The 18,666-nt window shown below is 43.1% G+C and overlaps 1 protein-coding gene across 2 annotated transcripts; it reads right to left on the bottom strand.

The window, feature by feature from the left end:
• Window positions 1–10,497: 10,497 nt before the first annotated feature.
• rps7 (ribosomal protein S7) lies at window positions 10,498–17,662 on the bottom strand. 2 transcript variants are annotated; one of them, XM_067984214.1, is made up of 7 exons: window positions 17,638–17,662; window positions 16,844–16,927; window positions 16,453–16,524; window positions 14,011–14,154; window positions 13,852–13,916; window positions 12,436–12,586; window positions 10,498–10,613 (listed from the first exon to the last, which is right to left on the bottom strand). In XM_067984214.1, exons 2-7 carry the CDS (start codon window positions 16,916–16,918, stop codon window positions 10,536–10,538), a joined length of 585 nt encoding a protein of 194 aa, XP_067840315.1. In that variant the 5' UTR covers window positions 16,919–16,927; window positions 17,638–17,662; the 3' UTR covers window positions 10,498–10,535. The 2 variants fall into 2 exon arrangements, with proteins under 2 accessions (XP_067840315.1, XP_067840314.1); XM_067984213.1 differs by lacking the exon at window positions 17,638–17,662 and adding an exon at window positions 17,590–17,614.
• Between the last annotated feature and the right edge of the window lie 1,004 nt (window positions 17,663–18,666).

The following is an 18,666-nucleotide window of genomic DNA, read 5'->3' as shown; positions in this document are numbered from 1 at the left end:
GGGCTGAATGGCCTACTCCTGCTCATAATTCGTATGTTCATATGTAATAAGTGAGGGTCTTAAAGTAATTAATATTAGTAGAGAAAAAGTACTGGAGAAATTAATCTGACTAAGAGCAGACAAATTGCCCTGGACCTGATGGCCAACCTTCTAGGCTTCTAAAAGGGCTTCAGAGAGTGGATTCCCTAGATACTAGAACAGTCCCAGTGGATTGGAAGGTAGGAAATGTAACACCAAGCGAGCAGGAAAACAGGGAACTACAGGCCAGTTAGCCTGACATCAGTCGTCAGGCTAACTGGCCTGTAGTTCCCTGTTTTCCTGCTCGCTTTTGACAAATCTATTTGAGTTTGTTGAGGATGTAACTAGCAGGGTAGATAAAGGGGAAGCAGTGGATGTAGTATATTTGGATTTTCAAAAAGGCATTTGATCAGGTGCCACATGAAAGGTTGTTACACAAGGGCTCATGGGAGTGGGGGTATACATTAGCATGAATAGAGGATTGGTTAACGGACAGAAAACAGAGTAGCAATAAACGGGTCATTTTTGGGTTGGCAGGCTATTACTAGTGGGGTGCTGCAAGGATCAGCTATTTACAATCTATATTAATGACTCAGATGAAGGGACCGAGTGTAATGTATCCAAGTTTGCTGACGATACAAAGCTATGTGGGAAAGTAAGCTGTGAGGAGGACACAAAGGGTCAGCAAAGGGATATAGACAGGTTAAGTAAATGGGCAAGAAGGTGGAACATGGAGTATAATGTGGGGAAGTGAGGATATTCACACTGGTAGCAAGAATAGAAAAACAAAATATTTTCTAAAGGATGAGCAACTATTAAATGTTGGTGTTCAGAGGGATTTGGTTGTCCTTGTACACGAAGCACAGAAAGTTAATTTGCAGGTACAGCAAGCAATTGGGAAGGCAAATGGTATGTTGGCCTTTTTTGCAAGGGGGTTGGAGTACAAGAATAAGCAAGTCTTGCTGCAATTGTACAGGGCTTTGGGGAGACCACACCTGGAGGACTGTGTACATTTTCGGTTTCCTTACCTAAGGAACAATATACTTGCCCTGGAGGGTGTGCAGTGAAAGTTCACTAGATTGATTCCTGGGATGAGATGGCTGTCCGATGAGATTGAGTAGAATGGGCCTATACTCTCTGGAGTTTAGAAGAATGAGAGGTGATCTCATTGAAACATAAGATTATGAGGGGGCTTGACATAGTAGATGCTGAAAGGTTGTTTACTCCTGGCTGGGGGCATAGTCTCAGGATAAGGGACCGGCCATTTAGGACCGAGATGGGGAGAAATTTCTTCACTCAGAGGGTTATGAATCTTTGGAATTCTCTACCCGAGGGCTGTGGATGCTCAGTCATTGAATATATTCAAGGCTGATATCAATGATTTAGATAGGGGAACTAAATGTACTTTGGTTGTAAAAACAGAAAGGCAGTTCATTATCTTAATGGTGATAAATTGGGAAAAGGGGAGGTGCAACGAGACCTGGTTGTCCTTGTACACCAGTCGCTGAAAGCAAGCACTCAGGTACAGCAAGCAGTTAGGAAGGCGAATGGTGTGTTGGCCTTCATTGCCAGAGGATTAGAGTACAGGAGCAGGGATGTCTTACTGCAGTTATACAGGGCCTTGGTGAGACCACATCGGGAGTATTGTGTGCAGTTTTGGCTTCCTTATCTGAGGAAGGATGTCCTTCACTATATTCACTAGAGTTTAGAAGAATGAGACCAGCAGGACAGACTGACCAAAGGTGGCAGTATAGTGATACAGTCAGGAGGGAGTAGCCCTGGGAGTCCTCAACATTGACTCTGGACCCCATGAAATCTCATGGCATCAGGTCAAACATGGGCAAGGAAACCTCCTGCTGATTACCACCTACCGCCCTCCCTCAGCTGACTAATCAGTCCTCCTCCATATTGAGGACCACTTGGAGGAGGCACCGAGGGTAGCAAGGGCACAGAATGTACTCTGGGTGGGGGACTTCAATGTCCATCACCAAAAGTGGCTCGGTAGCACCACTACTGACCGAGCCCTGAAGGACATAGCTGCCAGACTGGGCCTGCAGCAGGTGTTGAGCAAACCAGCACGAGGGAAAAACCTACTTGACCTCTTTCTCACCAATCTACCTGTCGCAGATGCATCTGTCCATGACAGTATTGGTAGGCGTGACCACCGCACAGTCCTCTGGAGACGAAGTCCCGTCTTCGCACTGAGGACACCATCCAACATGTGTGGCACTATCACCGTGCTAAATGGGATAGATTCAGAACTGATCTGGCAGTTCAAAACTGGGCATCCATGAGGCGTTGTGGGCCATCAGCAGCAGCAGAATTGTATTCTAACACAATCTGTAACCTCACGGCCCAGCATATTCCTCTCACTACCATTACCAACAAGCCAGGGAATCAACCCTGGTTCAAATAGGAGTGTAGAAAAGCATGCCAGGAGCAGCACCAGGCATACCTAAAAATAAGGTGCCAACCTGGTGAAGCTACAACTCAGGACTACATGCATGCTGAACAGCAGAAGCAACATGCTATAGAGCTAAGCGATTCCACAACCATCAGATCAGATCAAAGCTCTGCAGTCCTGCCACATCCAGTTGTGAATGGTGGTGGACAATTAAACAACTAACAGGAGGAGGAGGCTCTAAATATCCCCATCCTTAATGATGGATGAGTCCAGCACGTGAGTGCAAAAGACAAGGCTGAAACGTTTGCAACCATCAGCCAGAAGTGCCAAGTGGATGATCCATCTCAGCTTCCTCCAGATATCCCCACCATCACACAAGCCAGTCTTCAGCCAATTCAATTTACTCCACATATCAAGAAACGGCTGAGTGCCCTGACAACATCCCGGCTGTAGTGCTGAAGACTTGTGCTCCCGAATTAGCTGCGCCTCTAGCCAAACTGTTGTACTGCTCCAACACTGGCATCTACCCAACAATGTGGGAAATTGCCCAGGTCTGTCCTGTCCACAAAAAGCAGGACAAATCCAATCTGGTCAATTACCACCCCATCAGTCTACTCTCAATCATCAGCAAAGTGATGATAGCACTGTCGACGACACCTACTCACCAATACTTAGTTTGGATTCCGCCAGGACCACTCGGCTCCAGACCTCATTACAGCCTTGGTCCAAACATGGACAAAAGAGCTAAATTCCAGAGGCGAGAGTGACTGCCCTTGACATCAAAGCAGCATTTGACAGAATGTGGCACCAAGGAGCCCTAGTAAAATTGAAGTCAATGGGAATCAGGGGGAAAACTCTCCAGTGGCTGGAGTCATACCAAGCACAAAGGAAGATGAGTAGTGGTTGTTGGAGGCCAATCATCTCAGCCCCAGGGCATTGCTGCAAGAGTTCCTCAGGGCAGTGTCTTAGGCCCAACCATCTTCAGCTGCTTCATCAATTACCTTCCCTCCATAAGGTCAGAAATGGGGATGTTCGCTGATGATTGCACAGTGTTCAGTTCCATTCGTAAGCCCTCAGATAATGAAGCAGTCCGTGCCTGCATGCAGCAAGACCTGGACAACATCCAGGCTTGGGCTGATAAGTGGCAAGTAACATTCGTGCCAGACAAGTGCCAGGCAATGACCATCTCCAACAAGAGAGTCTAACCACCTCCCCATGACATAACCATCGCCGAACACCCCATCAACATCCTGGGGGTCACCATTGACCAGAAACCTAACTGGACCAGCCATATAAATACTGTGACTACAGGAGCAGGTCAGTGGCTGGGTATTCTGCAGCGAGTGACTCACCTCCTAACTCCCCAATGCCTTTCCATCATCTACAAGGCACAAGTCAGGAGTGTGATGGAATACTCTCCACTTGCCTGGATGAGTGCAGCTCCAACAACACTCAAGAAGCACGACACCATCCAAGATAATACAGCCCGCTTGATTGGCACCCCATCCACCACCCTAAACATTCACTCCCTTCACCACCGGCACACCGTTGCTGCAGTGTGTACCATCCACAGGATGCACTGCAGCAACTCGCCATGGCTTCTTCGAGAGCACCTCCAAAACCAGTGAGCTCTACCACCTAGAAGGACAAGGGCAGCATGCACACGGGAACACCACCTGCATGTTCCCCTCCAAGTCACACATCATCCCGACTTGGAAATATATAGTCGTTCCTTCATAGTCACTAGGTCAATATCCTGGAACTCCCTACCTAACAGCACTGTGGGAGAACCTTCACCACATGGACTGCAGCGGTTCAAGGCAGCAGCTTACCACCACCTTCTCAAGGGCAATTAGGGATGGGTAATAATGCTGGCCTTGCCAGCGACACCCACATCCCATGAACAAATAAAAAAGTGATCTCATCGAAACATATAAAATTCTAACTGGACTAGACAGACTAGATGCAGGGATGATATTCCCAAAGGCTGGGGAGTACAGAACCAGGGGACACAGTCTCAGGATATGGGGTATGCCATTTAGAACGGAGATGAGGAGAAATTTCTTCAGAGGATGGTGAACCTGTGGAATTCTCTACTACAGAAGGCAGTAGAGACCAAGTCATTAGATGTATTCAAGAAGGACAGATATATTTCTTAATGCTGAAGGGATCAAGGAATATGGGGGGAAAAAAAAGCAGGAACAGGGTACTGAGTTAGACGATCAGCCATGATCATTTCGCATGGCGGAGCAGGGCCGAAGGACCTATTCTTGCTCCTATTTTCTATGTTTTCATGATAGATTTTTGGACTCAGGGAAATCGGGCAGGAAAGTGGAGTTGAGGTCGAAGATCTGCCATGATCTGATTGAATGATGGAGCAGGCTCAAGGGACCGTATGTTTGCTCCTATTTCTTATGTTCCACACTATCTTCAATCTTGTGTGAAGACATTTTCAGGTACCATGAACTAATTTATTTTTTTTAAAATATAAAGTGAGTGTGAAACTACTCATCAATATAAAACAACTAGTTCCACTTTATTCAGGAAAGGGGAACTATTCTGTAGTTTGAGTAAGATTACAATAAGGTTTATAGGAGCCAGATGTTGCTGGCAAAAGAACCAGGACCAAAGGAAAGGTGGAAAAGACTGGCAAGCTACTTCCTTGTAACTGCTACTTGAGCAGTTTGCATGGGGTAAAGGCTCCAATTTTGCATTCCATCTTTGCAGACACACCTTCCCAACCAGGAATGCTATATTAGTAACCTTCCTTCAATTTTGCATCTTGGAGGCAGTTTTCTAGGCAGTTTTCTATTGCATACTAAGAGGGAGAATTTTTTTTTAAAAATAGGGAGAGGAAAAACAGGAGGGGAACGAGTTTTTAAAAAAAAAATTAGGTGAGGGATGTCTATGCTGCAACAGAATTTTTCTACTTAATGCAGTTACAACTGCCTGTACAATACATTTAATTTTCAATATCAAATTAAACTTCAGAGGCATTGTACAGGACTTTACCAGTGTTACATTTTAATTTGCTATACCTCTGATTTCCTCAAGACAACAAATAAGTGAGAAATTAGGAGAAATGAACAGTGTAGATTCACCCTTTTAGAGTAGAGATTGCCCAAACTCCTTTTGGCAGGTCCCATGCAGTAAATGAAGACTTCCATCCCATCATTTTGGACAATGTTAGCATTCTATATCACAGTGCTAGATCCCTAGCAAAATATTCTGAAAAATGAACAAAATGTAATTATACAGCTGTTAATGTAGAAAAATGTCCCAAGAAGCATCACAGAGGCATAATCCAAAAAAAGAGCCAAAGTGATATTAGGAACACCCAAAATGTTGGTTAAGGAGATGGGTTTTTAAAAAGGAGCAACATAGGAACAGGAGTAGGCCATTCAGTCCCTCGAGCCTGTTCCGCCATTCAATTAGATCATGGCTGATCTGTACCTTAACTCCGTTTACTTGTACTTGCTCCACATCCCTTAATATACTTACTTGATAAAAATCCATCTTTCAATTTTGAATTTTTCCAATTGACCTAGCCTCAACAGCTTTGAGTTTCAGATTTCCACTACCCTGTGTGTCAGGAAGCGCTTCTTCACATCACCCCTGAATAGCCTAGCTCTAATTTTAAGGTGATGCCCCCTTATTCTGGACTCCCCCACCAGAGGAAATATCTACCCTGCCAAATCCTTCAATCATCTTAAAACACTTAATCTTCTATACTCAAGGAAATACATGCCTTGTCTGTAGAACCTGACCTCAATTTATCCCTTTTAGCCCTGTGAATTTTGGTGAATCTGCACTGCACCCCCTCCAAGGCCAATGCATCCTTCCTGAGGTGCTGTGCCCATAACAGAACACAGTACTCCAGATGCAGTCTAACTAGAACTTTATACAATCATAGCACAACTACTACCCCTTTGTATTCCAGCCCCCTTAAGATAAAGGCTAACATTCCATTAGCTTTAATTTTAAAAAAAGCAGGAATTCCAGTGCATGGGGCCTAGGTGGCTAAAGCCACAGCTGCCAACGGTGGAGTGAAGGGGGTGGGGGTGGAGAAGGATACACAAGAGACTGGAGTCAAAGAAACAGAGTTCGGGGTTGGGAGTAGAGCAGGAGGCTGCAAAGATGAAGAGCAAGACCATGAAGGAAATTAACACAAGGATGATAATTTCAAATGTGAGAATATGGAGGACCAGGAGCCAATGCAGGGGTGGATTAGCAAGTGAGGCTTGCTGCTGCATAAAATATGGGTAGTAGAGCTTTGGATGCACTGAAATTTATGAGGGGGTAGAGGATGGGACACCAGCCAGGAGAGTGTTTGAATATTAAGTCAGGAGGTGACAAAAGCATGGATGAGGGTTTCAGCTGTGGATGGGCTGAGGCAGGGCTGGACATCACTGAGGTGGAAGTGCATGGTCTTTGTGAAGGGAGAACAAATGGGTTTGGAAATTCAGCTCAGGGTCATACTGCCAACACATACATAAATCCACTCTAAGAGGGATACAGTTTAAGAGGCTGCAAATCAGAGTTCAAGCTAGAGTTCGAATAAAGATTAAGTTGCAAAAAATCTTTTAAAACAGACTGGTTCTACTTAGGTAATTAAGTTTGAGGCTATTACGGTTATACACAAGTATAAAGTTTATTCATCAGCCCGGTCCTAAATATCCTTGATAAATACACATCTTCAATTACTACCAGCAAAAATAGCATGCTATAGACAGATCTCAACCAACAGATCAGGTCAAAGCTCTGCAACCCTGCCACATCCAATCATGAATGATGGTAGGCAATTAAGCAACTAACAGAAAATCTAGACTCCATGAAGATCCCAGCACACGAGGGCAAAAAGACAAGGCTGAAGCATTTGCAACCATCTTCAGCGATAACAGCCCAGCAGATGATACATCTTGGCCTCCTCCTGAAGTCTCCACCATATGCCAGTCTTCAGCCAATTCGATTCACTCCATGTGACATCAAGAAATGGGTGAGTGCACTGAACACAGCAAAGGCTATGGGTTGCAACATCTCGCGGCTAGTGCCCTAGTCAAGCTGTTCAAGTACAGCTACGACACTAGCATCTACCCAACGTGGAAAATTGCCTAGGTATGTCCTGCCCACAAGCCGACCAACTACTGTCCTATCAGCAGAAAAGTGATGGTAGGAGTCATCAACAGTGCTATCAAGCAGCTGATGCTCAGTTTGGGTTCCAACAAGACCACTCTGATCCAGACCTCATTGCAGCCTTGGTCCAAACATGGATACAAGAGCTAATTCCAGAGGAGAGGTGAGTGACTGCTATTGACTTCAAGGCATTCAACCAAGGAGCCCTAGTAAAATTGAAGTTGGTTGCAGATCAGGGGAAAATTCGTGACTAGAATTATACCTGGCACAAAAGGAAGGGGGCTGTGGTTGTTAGAGGCCAATTATCTCAGCCAAGACATCACTGCAGAACGTCAACACAGCATCCCAGCTTCAACCACTTCATCAATGACCTTGCCTCCATTATAAAGGTCAGAAGTGAGACTTTGATGATTGTAGTTACAATCTCTCAAAATAATGAAGCAGTCCATGCCCACATGCAGCAGGACCGGGACAACATCCAGACTTTGGCTTATAAGTGTCAAGTAACATTCACACAAGTGCCAGACAATGACCATCTCCAATCAGGACAGCCTATCTACTTCCTCTTGACATTCAATGGTATTACCATCGCCAAGTTCTCTACTACCACCACCATCGTGGGGATCAACATTGACCAGAAACTCAACTGGACCAGCCACAAATATTGTGGCTACTAGAGAAGGTCGGAGGCTGGGTATTCTGCAGCAAGTGGCTCACCTCCCGACCCTCCACCACCTGAAAGGCACAAGTCAGGGGTGCGATGGAATATTCCCCTCTTGCCTGGATGAGTGCAACTCCAACACTCAAGAAGCTCGACACCATCCAGGACAACGTAGTCTGCTTGATCAGCACATCAACCACCAGCATTCACTTCCGGTGTACTGTGGCTGCAGGTTGGGTGTACTATCTTCAGGATGCACTGCAGCAACTCGCCGAGGCTTCTCCAGCAGCACCTCCCAAACCCACAGCCTCCACCACCTAGGATAAGGGCAGCAAGTGCATGGGAACACCACCACCTCCAGGGTCACACACTATTCTGACTTGGACATATGTTGCCATTCCTCTGTTACGGAGTCAAAATCCTAGAACTCTAACAGCATTATAGGAGCACCTTCACCACACTGACTGCAGTGGTTCAATAAGGCAGCCCACCACCTTCAGGGGAAACTAGGAGTGGGCAATAAATGCCAGCCTTGCTAGCAATGCCCACATCTTTAATTTTTTTTAAAAAAAGACTGGTTTGCCAAGTCCTTCTGCAAACACCAGTTTGCTAACTGATCAACTAACAGTTCTTTTAATACAATAGAATAAAGCTGAACTATGCCACATCTTTGGCACACAAATCATTCATCTGTTCTGGGCTTCATAAGAGAAATAATAGGTTCTTAAAGAAAAACATAAGCAACATATTGGTTTGTTGGAAGGGGTTTTGAGGGGGGGGCGGGGAGAAAGAAGAAATGGGTTCATAGTTTATTACAAGGGTATTTGTAGTAAACTCCTACTAGAACATTTACTGTTTAAAAGTAACATAACTCCAAAATCATATCATAAATCCCTAGAGAAAAATCAAATCAACACACCCAAATAGCTTGCTTAGAAGTATATCCCATAACACCATGTGGCTCATTTGAGTAAATGCTTTCAAGGTATACAGACATATCAGATAGATTTGCATATCAGACTGGAGACCTTCCAGAACCCCATTTAACGATGCCTGTTTGAAAATAAATGGAGGTGGATATGGTTGGGTTTAACTGCTAATTCAGTTAGCCTGCCAAATCTCACTATGCAGGCTCACAATGGAAGAATGACCACTCAGAAGGGTGCCAGCACCCAAGCAACTATACAACAGCACAAGTCACTGCTCTCAGGAGGGAAGCAAAGAGAGAATGAAATTGTTACCTAAACTGTATTCAGGTACTCCCAAATCCTGTTACCACAAGCAATCATAATATGCCACATGTCTTCACCTTGAAACAGCTTTGTGGTGTCTGCATGAGTTGTACCAGCGACTAAACATCTCAGAATCTAGGCCTGGAGGGTGAAAGCCAATGCAGAGACATCACCTCTTTGTTTGGGATTAGACGATGACAACTGAGGGTGGAATACAAATCACAATTATATCAAAAAAGTATCTGCACTGATCAGATTTCTCAAAGGCGTTATACTCATTGTTTTCATATTGTGCTCAATTTGCAATTGACCTTTTAATATAATGGTAATATTAAAACATACAATTATTTCAGAAACAAAACAAAGCTCCACAACCGGGAGGCACTTACTTTTGACATCACACAGTTCACTGTTAGCAACACAGTATAACCTTATTTCTCAATCTACTGAATAAGGGATGAAAAACCAACTGTTAACTTTATTACAGTTTCACCTATTTTTGCTGCCTCTTGCAATCACATTACCAGCCAGCAAGTTTAATCTGGCATCTGGTTGTATTCATAAATAAGTCATTCAATTCAATTTCTGCCATGCAGTTTAGTGTCATGTATAAAATGAGTGTTCTTTTTCCTTATATGCTCCTTTTCACAATTCTGAACACAAGTTTGAACTTCCAAAGCACTGAGTCTTGGATGCTCCGCTCTACTAATTTTTTCACTCCCTCACCAAAAGCAGCAACTCTGCTGGGGTAAGCAGTCACTGACTGCATTCCAAAACCTGACCCAGGTGGGTCCAGAAAGTGGCAATGTTACACATGGAAAAGCAATGCACTCTGAAGCATTGCACCAATAATGGCAAGTCAGAAATAGAAAAAAAGTTTGCTACATTAGCAAAGGCAAAGCTGAAATCCACAAAACATGGAAATTTTCAAGATTTTTAATACCTTGAAGCAAGATTTAACCAGAATAAATTGAGACACGGATTCAATGAATGGAGAGCAACCAAACATCTTTGCAATCTTAAATAAAAAGCCCACCTACAAAGACAGATATGACCAAAAAATTTTATTTAAGCCATTCTGCAGAATTTACAGTTGGAACTCTGGGAATTCATATACAACATCTTTGCCAGTTAGTTTCTTGTAGACAGCAGAAAACGTATCCACCTGTGGGGAGGAAAAAAAATGTACATATCAGATACCCAAATCGACATTAATAAAATTTGTGTTCAATTCTGGAGGAATTTCTCTGAAGCCTTTCTTCATGTCCCTCATATACAATGACATCACACAGTTCACTGTTAGCTACACAGTATAACCTTATTTCTCAATCTACTGAATAAGGGATGAAGAACCAACTTATCTTTATTACTCTTTCACCTATTTGTATCCTCCACTGTAGTGGGCCCAAAGACACTATCTTCAGTGCCAACTTAGTCACTGTTATGTTAAGCACTTTGAGGGACTCAGAACTAGGTAAAGACCACAAAAATGGTTCAGGACCCTTCCTCCTAGTAACGCAGCACCTAGGTGAGATCTTAAAACATTGTTAGTTAACTATCCTCCTTGGTTTGGATAGAGGAAGGGGGAGTAAAGAAGATGGTCTGAGGCATACAAGTTCCAAGTTCTTCAAGGCACTGTCGATGACTATCCAGCTAACCTGACTTACTAATGGTGCCTGGATGGGTAGACTAGTCACTGGAGCTAGGATCCTTCCCACTTCGCTCCGAATAACCCTAAAGCCCTAATGGACACTGTAGCTTTGGCAACACTAGTGATCTATTCTAGAAACATAGAAGGTTTAAGCTGGTTAATTTGCAGTAAGACACCTTCACACTCAGGGTCCCAAAGCCTTGGCTCTGCCAACCAGTAGGGTGCACCCCTACAGGGAAAAGGCATGCACTCTCCATATTGGGTAAACAGTAGGTATCTCAGTAGTTTGAACTAGAGCTTAAATGTGATGCATTTCTACATGCCAGGCTGACCCTGTCCCAGGGGTTGGGATCCTTCCCACTTGGCAGGCCAAAAAAACTCTTGGGTTTCAATAAAAACTAAGATTCTGAAGGTTTAAAAAATGTTTACAATATAAAATTTACCACCTTCAAAAAGCTAAATCTTTAGGCATGTAAAATCACCACAGTTCTGTTCAATAGCAGTTTCCCCAACATAACCAAAAACAAAAATCACTTTTGCTTTCTAAATACTTCAAACTACAAAATGTTTTAATGTATATCTTTACTTGTTGTCAATTTACCCAAGAATTAGGTTAACAATATCACACCACTGGCCAGAAGTTAAAAATGAGGCAATAAATAATTCTATTGAATTGTCATATTGGAAGTTTATCATCAACATCCAAGGAGTGACCAGTAGCAGGGGAAAAAACTCATGCATAGTAACCCATGATCCATGCCAACGGCTCCCTGGAATCCTTAGACTCTGGAATGTCATGCGCATGTCAGTAAAACGTTAAAAGTCATCTTCAACTGTTCAATGCAAATAGGTTGGGTGTCTCTCGCATTGTACTATTTTCAAAGTACATATATTTTAAACGTACTCAAAATTTTACAGCTATATTCTGCGTGGTTTACCTTCTTAGTAACTGAAGAAAGATTCAGCTCTAGTAACAGAGGACGCAGTCTAATAGCTGGAAATAAAGTTCTACCTCTAGGAATGACCTCTACCTAATATTGTAGAATAGGACCATGCATCATTGTATCCAGGAGGTCCCACCTATGGACAGAGCCAGAGAGGATGCAACCTCACCGGATATCCACATTAGAAAGTTTCCAAATTAAACATAGAGTCAGTATAGTAGTATAAACTAAACAGGATTCCCTGTCCTAAATATAAATTAGGACAGGGGATTCTTGAGAGTCTCGTCAACACTTAAACATTAAGAGTATTCCTCATAAGTAGTGAATAGTAAGGAACTGTAAAAACACCTCAGCAGGCTACACATACATTACACAGTTTACGTGAGACTCACTTTATGTTCTACATTGTTCTGTTGTGCCTTGTCCAAATGGACTTTGATGAGCCTTGTACCATCCAGTTTCACACGAATTCTCTTGCCCACAATTTCACTAGGGAAAACCAGGTCTTCGAGAATGGCATCATGCACTGCAGTCAACGTACGGCTGCAAGTGAAAAATTGTATGTTTTAAAAACACAGAAATTGAAGAAAAATTCAGTTTAAATCTACAACCATGGAAAACTGACAGTTAGCATTAAGCAAAAAATTCAGTTTAAATCTACAACCATGGAAAACTGACAGTTAGCATTAAGCAAACTAAAACCTTGAAGTGTGTTAGCAAGTTAACATTGGTTATTTCCTCAGTATACTGCTCCCATTAATGGCCAATACCATTATATATCTTAAATCTTTGTCGGTCCTTCTTGGGGGTAAATTGCACCAAAGTGCTGTGAGGCAGCAGTAACTCCATTAAAGGCTTAAAGTACTGGTTTTTAAACTGGGTCCCTGGACCCTAAGGGGTCATCAGTTTCCAGTCTCAAATTTCTGAATATTTTGCATTTGTTGCTATAGGGTAATAAAATGCAGTTTCTCCATGTTTTTCTTTGGATGGTTGACATGCTCAATTTCAATCTGGGGATGCTTGGGAGGGTGATTATTTGCAAAGTTTGAAAATCACTGCTTCAGCCAGGCTATCTAGGATATTTACAGCAATACTAAAGCCAATACAAGAGTTGGTCCTCAGTATTACCAATTGAAAATGTTTGTAAAGAATACTGCAAATCACAATCTCCTATGGACATTAGTCTGGAATTGGCCCTTGCACGGATAAGTTAAAATATTGAGTTAACCATCACTTTCTAGAAATGTTTCTGCAGCATACATATTATGGGAAAGCAACAGCCATTCATACTCCAATTTCTCCAAGTGTTTCTGCTCCCAACTATACTAAAAGTAATTAACTAGGTCAGATGTTTATTGGTCATCAGTTGGAAATTTATGGCTTGTAAACTAAATTTTAGCCTACATTTATACAAACACTAAACCATATCTCTCAGCAGTTTCATAACACTTTCAATAAAAACAATTATTTTAACAAGCAGTATTATGCAGGCCCAGTGTGAAACCATGTGCATGCATTCTACTGGCTCTGTTCCACAAGACCCAACATGCAACCTAATTATGTAGTATATCAGCAGTCCCAAAATAAAAACAATGTCCTAAGCCAACTCATCCATCAGTACCACACTTTCTGGGAAAACAAAGGCTGCACTTGTGGTCTGTTCAGCTATTCTGATAACCTTCCCCATGAACCAATGATATGACGTGACATTTTTAAATGACATTCCCACCAACATTTGTGCCAACTAAATAAGCATTGGTGCTATGCCATATCATTAGATTCACATACAATTAGAAAAGGACATTTACCTTCTGGGGCGCTTTTGTTTGTTCTTGTTTCTGCTTTTTCTGTTTGGTTTTGGCAGAATTCTCCTCTTTAAAAAAAGCATTCATTTTAATAAATTCATGTAGGAAAGGCTAGAATCATATCACTGGATGAGTTGTGATAAGTTCAAAATTTGATTTTACCTGTGCAATGAAGACAACGTGTTTACCACTAAATTTCTTTTCAAGCTCTCGCACAAGTCTCACTTGGATCTTCTGAAAAGACTTCAATTGGGGTACTGGCACAAAGATGATGATTGCTTTTCTGCCACTGCCAACTTCAATTTCCTATTTAAAAAAAACCTGCTATTATAAAATGAATCTACTCAAATTAAAAAATTGAATGTAGTGAAATGTAAAAACAAAGTGGCAGCACCACCTTAGGCAGAAAAACATTGTTCACAGAAGATCATGGAAAGTAAAATGTTTCCCAAGGATGTTGTATGTTTTTTTTTTAAATGAGATCTAACAGAAAACTAACTGGGACTTCATATCACCACATTATACAAGTCATAATGTAACACTGTCAATTTAACAAAATACACCCAAAACAACAATACATCTACTCAGTAGTTGACCAAAGAATATATAGGACACAGTCTTTACCACCCCAATTACCAGGAACAAACTTAAATATCCAATACTATGGAAATCCACTATGCATCACACTACGCAAAAAAGAACCACTTCCATGTGACATGAATGAAGTCAAAAAAGCAAACTACAAAGCTGTGTACCCACCAGGCTGTTCTAATTTAAGAAATCAAATTCAAATCAAATTTGGAAGCTCACTGGCTGGTCAGTAAATATGTGAAGAACAGAAAATTTAAGACGACCAAGATATCAGCAGAAACCACTTGAGGACTCAACTAAGTGCCAAACTGATTAACCAACAATATCCACTGGTCCAACAGGACTAGAAATAATTAATATATTATACATAGCATACAAACCAAGAAGTTTGCTGGATAGGATTTCTATACTAAACAGTGCAGCAATCACAGTTTCATGCTGAAATCCTTTTAAACAGCCAGAATCCCATTTGAACAGGCTTTTGTTTAGCAAACCAATATGGCATGTTTGTACAATCTCTCAGGCGGCAGTTCTCCAAATTCTGGTGCAGAAGGAACGGGAATCTCATTTCCCCCGATCTCAATTTTCTCAACTATTTATCAGGTTACACTTTGGGTACTGTTCCACAGAGGGGGTGGAAACTGACAATACACCTGAAACAATGTCAACAGGAGATTGAACTCCCCAGCACCAAAAGGCTGGAGCAGACTTAAGCCCCAGAGGGGAAAGCATGCCATAAGAAAACTTCTTGGTATATTGGTGTGTCCCTTACACATCAATTTATCTCACTGTTCATAGGATCAGATCAGCCATGATCTTATTAAATGACAGAGCAGGCTCGAAGGGCCGATTGGCCTACTCCTGCTCCTATTTCTTATGTTTTTATTGTCAGCCAGTTACCAAAGATCAATTTCCACCCTGTCCAGCCAGCCATGGCGTGCACTGTGTTATTGTTCCAACTACTGACCAGGAGAACCCAGACACCAGCAACTTAAACCAGTGGCAGATTATTCCCCTGTCCAGTTTAAATAGCAAGCAGCAAACATTCAATTGTATCATGGCATTAAGGTATCACAAAAATCCACAGTGAGCTCATTCTTGGTGGCCAAGACCACACCTGTAATAACGAATGACCCGACCCAAGTAGCAGGTTGGGCCTACAATACAAATGAAAAATAAAATATAGATCAACTGTGGTGACTTCCAGTTGGTCAATCAGTACTCATTCCAGCTCCACACAAATCATGGCTATTTTGGGAGATCAATCAGAGGGAAACCACTATTGTGGAACCATACCCCCACGAGAGCACAATCACCTTCAGGAAAGAAAATTGGAGAACAAAAAAAACAGCAGCTACCAAAATAAGTGCCCACGAGAACAAATTCAGTCCAACTGTTTTAAGCATTTTAAGCACAATTACAAGCTCCATGTTACCAATAATTTGAACAGGCATCTTCACTACCACAATATTCTCTACATTAAGTCTTACTGATTCACTTTGTCCTAACATGAAATACAGAAGCCCAAGTCTAACAGGCTCTGAATTAAACCCAAACCCAACTGTACAAGCCAGCTACAGTATCATGTGCAATTTTGAGCACCCAATCATAGATTTACCAGAATGTCAGGGAAAAGAATGTTAAACCAAGGCTATTTTTAGTCAGACAGTCAACAGCTTTAACAAAAGTCTTCCAAATTGTGATGGGTTTTGATACAGTAAGAAAACACAATTTCTTCTGGTTGATGGGTCAGTGGCAAAGATAATCATCAATTTAGGCCAGTGCATCTTTTAAAAAGATGCAGGGCAGTGGAATTAATTTTGGATTGCTCTAGCACAGAGCTGGCGTAGACATAATGGGCTGAATGGCTTTCTATGGCTCTGAATTAGAAACAAAATGTCTCAAACTTCTTACATATCATGAACCACCAAGAACTTGAATTATATTAAAGTATTCTATTCTATTCCCTCACAGCACAAAAAAAGTGTTAATATAACTTTGTAGAAAACCCACCTTAGCAGCTGTAATGTTCAGCTCCCGTAATTGAGCCTTCAGGTCAGAGTTCATTTCTAGCTCCAGAAGAGCCTAGAATATAAGTTGAAGCAGTATTTTAGACATTAGCAATATTTGGTTAAATGTCAACAGCCTGTATTTCTACAAGAAAAGCGATATCTTATAACCGCACTGGCTTCCAGACTGAAAGACAACCACTTGACAGACTACTGCAAAACTAGCAAATACTCGAGTCTTTTTCAGATGGTGATCCAAGTTAATGAACTGAACTCTTACATTTTAACAGTATGACTAGCGACTCAACAAAGCTCTTAAGTGAATAGATATTATTTCATTTTACTATTCAGTAAAAGACTTTCAAGTGAAAACCTGCAAAAAAAAGTAGGCTCACCTGGGAAATGCCAGACTCGAATTCATCCGGCTTTTCGCCATTAGGCTTCACGATTTTGGCGCTGCTGCTAAACATGGCCTATCTCTGATGAGGAAGAGGAAACTACCATTAGCCACTGTTTGACACACACATCGAATGCAATAAGACACACACACTCGTGTGCCAGTCGAGACGCGGCGGATGCCAGCCAGAACGATGAACAGAACCAGGCCGATCCGATCGGCTTTAAAACAAAGTACTGATCAGGTTGGGGGGCGGGGGGAAATCGCCGCTACCAAGTTAGAAGCCTGGAGATGGAGAAGGAGGAAGAGTCGCTGCCCAAAGCCGGGTGGTGGTGATCAGCGCAGGAGCCGGAGGCCCAGGGGGGAGGATGTGAAAAGCAGCACAACCTCTTCCCAGCCCCTCCCCAGTACAGGGCGAGTGTTCAGGCGGCTGCGGTGCTTGCAGAATGGAACAGAGTGTGGCCCGGGATCGCGAGCCGGGTATCACTCCGGGCAACACTCCGGGCCGGGCCACGAGCGCCACAGCGGAAAGGCGCGTGGCCCCCGCTCGGCCCCTCGCGCAGCCTCAGTCCGCCCAGTCCTCCCCTCACCCGTCCGTCCCCGTCTAACAAATTCAAACAAACCCCCCCGCCGCCGCCGCTACCACAGCCGCCATCCGACCCCACAACCACCCGAATCCCAACCATCTCACCCCCACCGCCCGCTCCCCGCCGCTTGCCCGTCGATATCGAGCGGATTTCGCACCGAAATGTCAACGAAACGTCGGTCCGCCCGCAAACGCGCGGCACCGACCTGAGCAAACAGCGGCCGAGGAAGAGGGCCAACTCTCGCGAGACCTGCGCTTTTAACGGATAGAGCCGCTTTCCGGGGCGGAGGATCATGGGAGTGGAGCGCGGTCAGCCGGCGGGGGTTCCACTGTTGTCATAGTAACCGCGCGTCCAGTGCTGTCAGCCTCGCTCATCAGGTTACCCGACCCGGTGGGCGCCGCAGGGACTGGAGTACATCCTGGATCAATGTAATAAAATCTTAATTTGACACTGATTTTGGTTTTCTTTGGGTTTTTTTGCACATAAACACACCCTAAACCCCCCCCCTTTCAAAAGGGGGTCTAAATGCACACAAAAAAAAGTCTTAACAAATATAAGCAAAAATAAAACCTCGGTCATCAGGTTACCTGACAGATGGTCACCGCAGGGACCGGAGTGCATTGTCCACACCCATATTAAAAATACCATTTAATTCTAGTCTCATTTGTTTGATCGGTCAAGGTGACATGGGGTAAAACCCATTGTTATCGGTGGAGGGGCACGCTTGCGCTTAACCCCACTGCCCCCCACCCCACCCTTTTAAAGGGGTCTAAAAAAAGATAAAGGTGACACTGGGTCTAAAGACAGCAACAAAAAAAAGAAAAAAAACCTCGCTCATCAGGTTTCTGCGACCGGAGGGCACCGCAGGAACTAGAGTGTATCAATGACACTGATAATGAAATTATAATTTAATTTGGTTTCATTTGATTTATTATTGATCAGTCAAGATGCCTTGGGATAAAAACGGAAAATGCTGGAGAAGCTCAGCAAGTGAGGCAGTCATTTGCTCACTTGCTGAGCTTTGCCAGCATTTTCTGCTTTTATTTTAGATTTCCAGCATCTGCAGTATTTTGCCTAACCACTGCCCTGCCCCCACACACACCTTTTTAACGGCTTAAAAAAGAACCCCACTCTTTTTTAAGGGGTTAAGTTTTTTTAGAACTTCACTCATCAGGACAACTAAAGCTGTCTTTGGCCAGACGCGACCCGTGAGGGCGATCGCTCCGACTGTCTA

Source organism: Heptranchias perlo, chromosome 5 (assembly GCF_035084215.1).
Source record: "Heptranchias perlo isolate sHepPer1 chromosome 5, sHepPer1.hap1, whole genome shotgun sequence".
Classification (NCBI taxonomy): Eukaryota; Metazoa; Chordata; class Chondrichthyes; order Hexanchiformes; family Hexanchidae; genus Heptranchias; species Heptranchias perlo.
This window is presented reverse-complemented; position numbering and strand designations above follow the sequence as displayed.

What these genes read in the sequence shown, in the direction of transcription:
- rps7 (XM_067984214.1), bottom strand. Translation starts at nt 16,918, where the DNA reads ATGTTTAGCAGCAGCGCCAAAATCGTGAAGCCTAATGGCGAAAAGCCG. An exon ending in TCGAGTCTGGCATTTCCCAG is followed by an intron (nt 16,525 to 16,843) that starts GTGAGCCTACTT and finishes CTTATATTCTAG; the next exon opens with GCTCTTCTGGAGCTAGAAAT. An exon ending in ACGTTGTCTTCATTGCACAG is followed by an intron (nt 13,917 to 14,010) that starts GTAAAATCAAAT and finishes CTTTTTTTAAAG; the next exon opens with AGGAGAATTCTGCCAAAACC.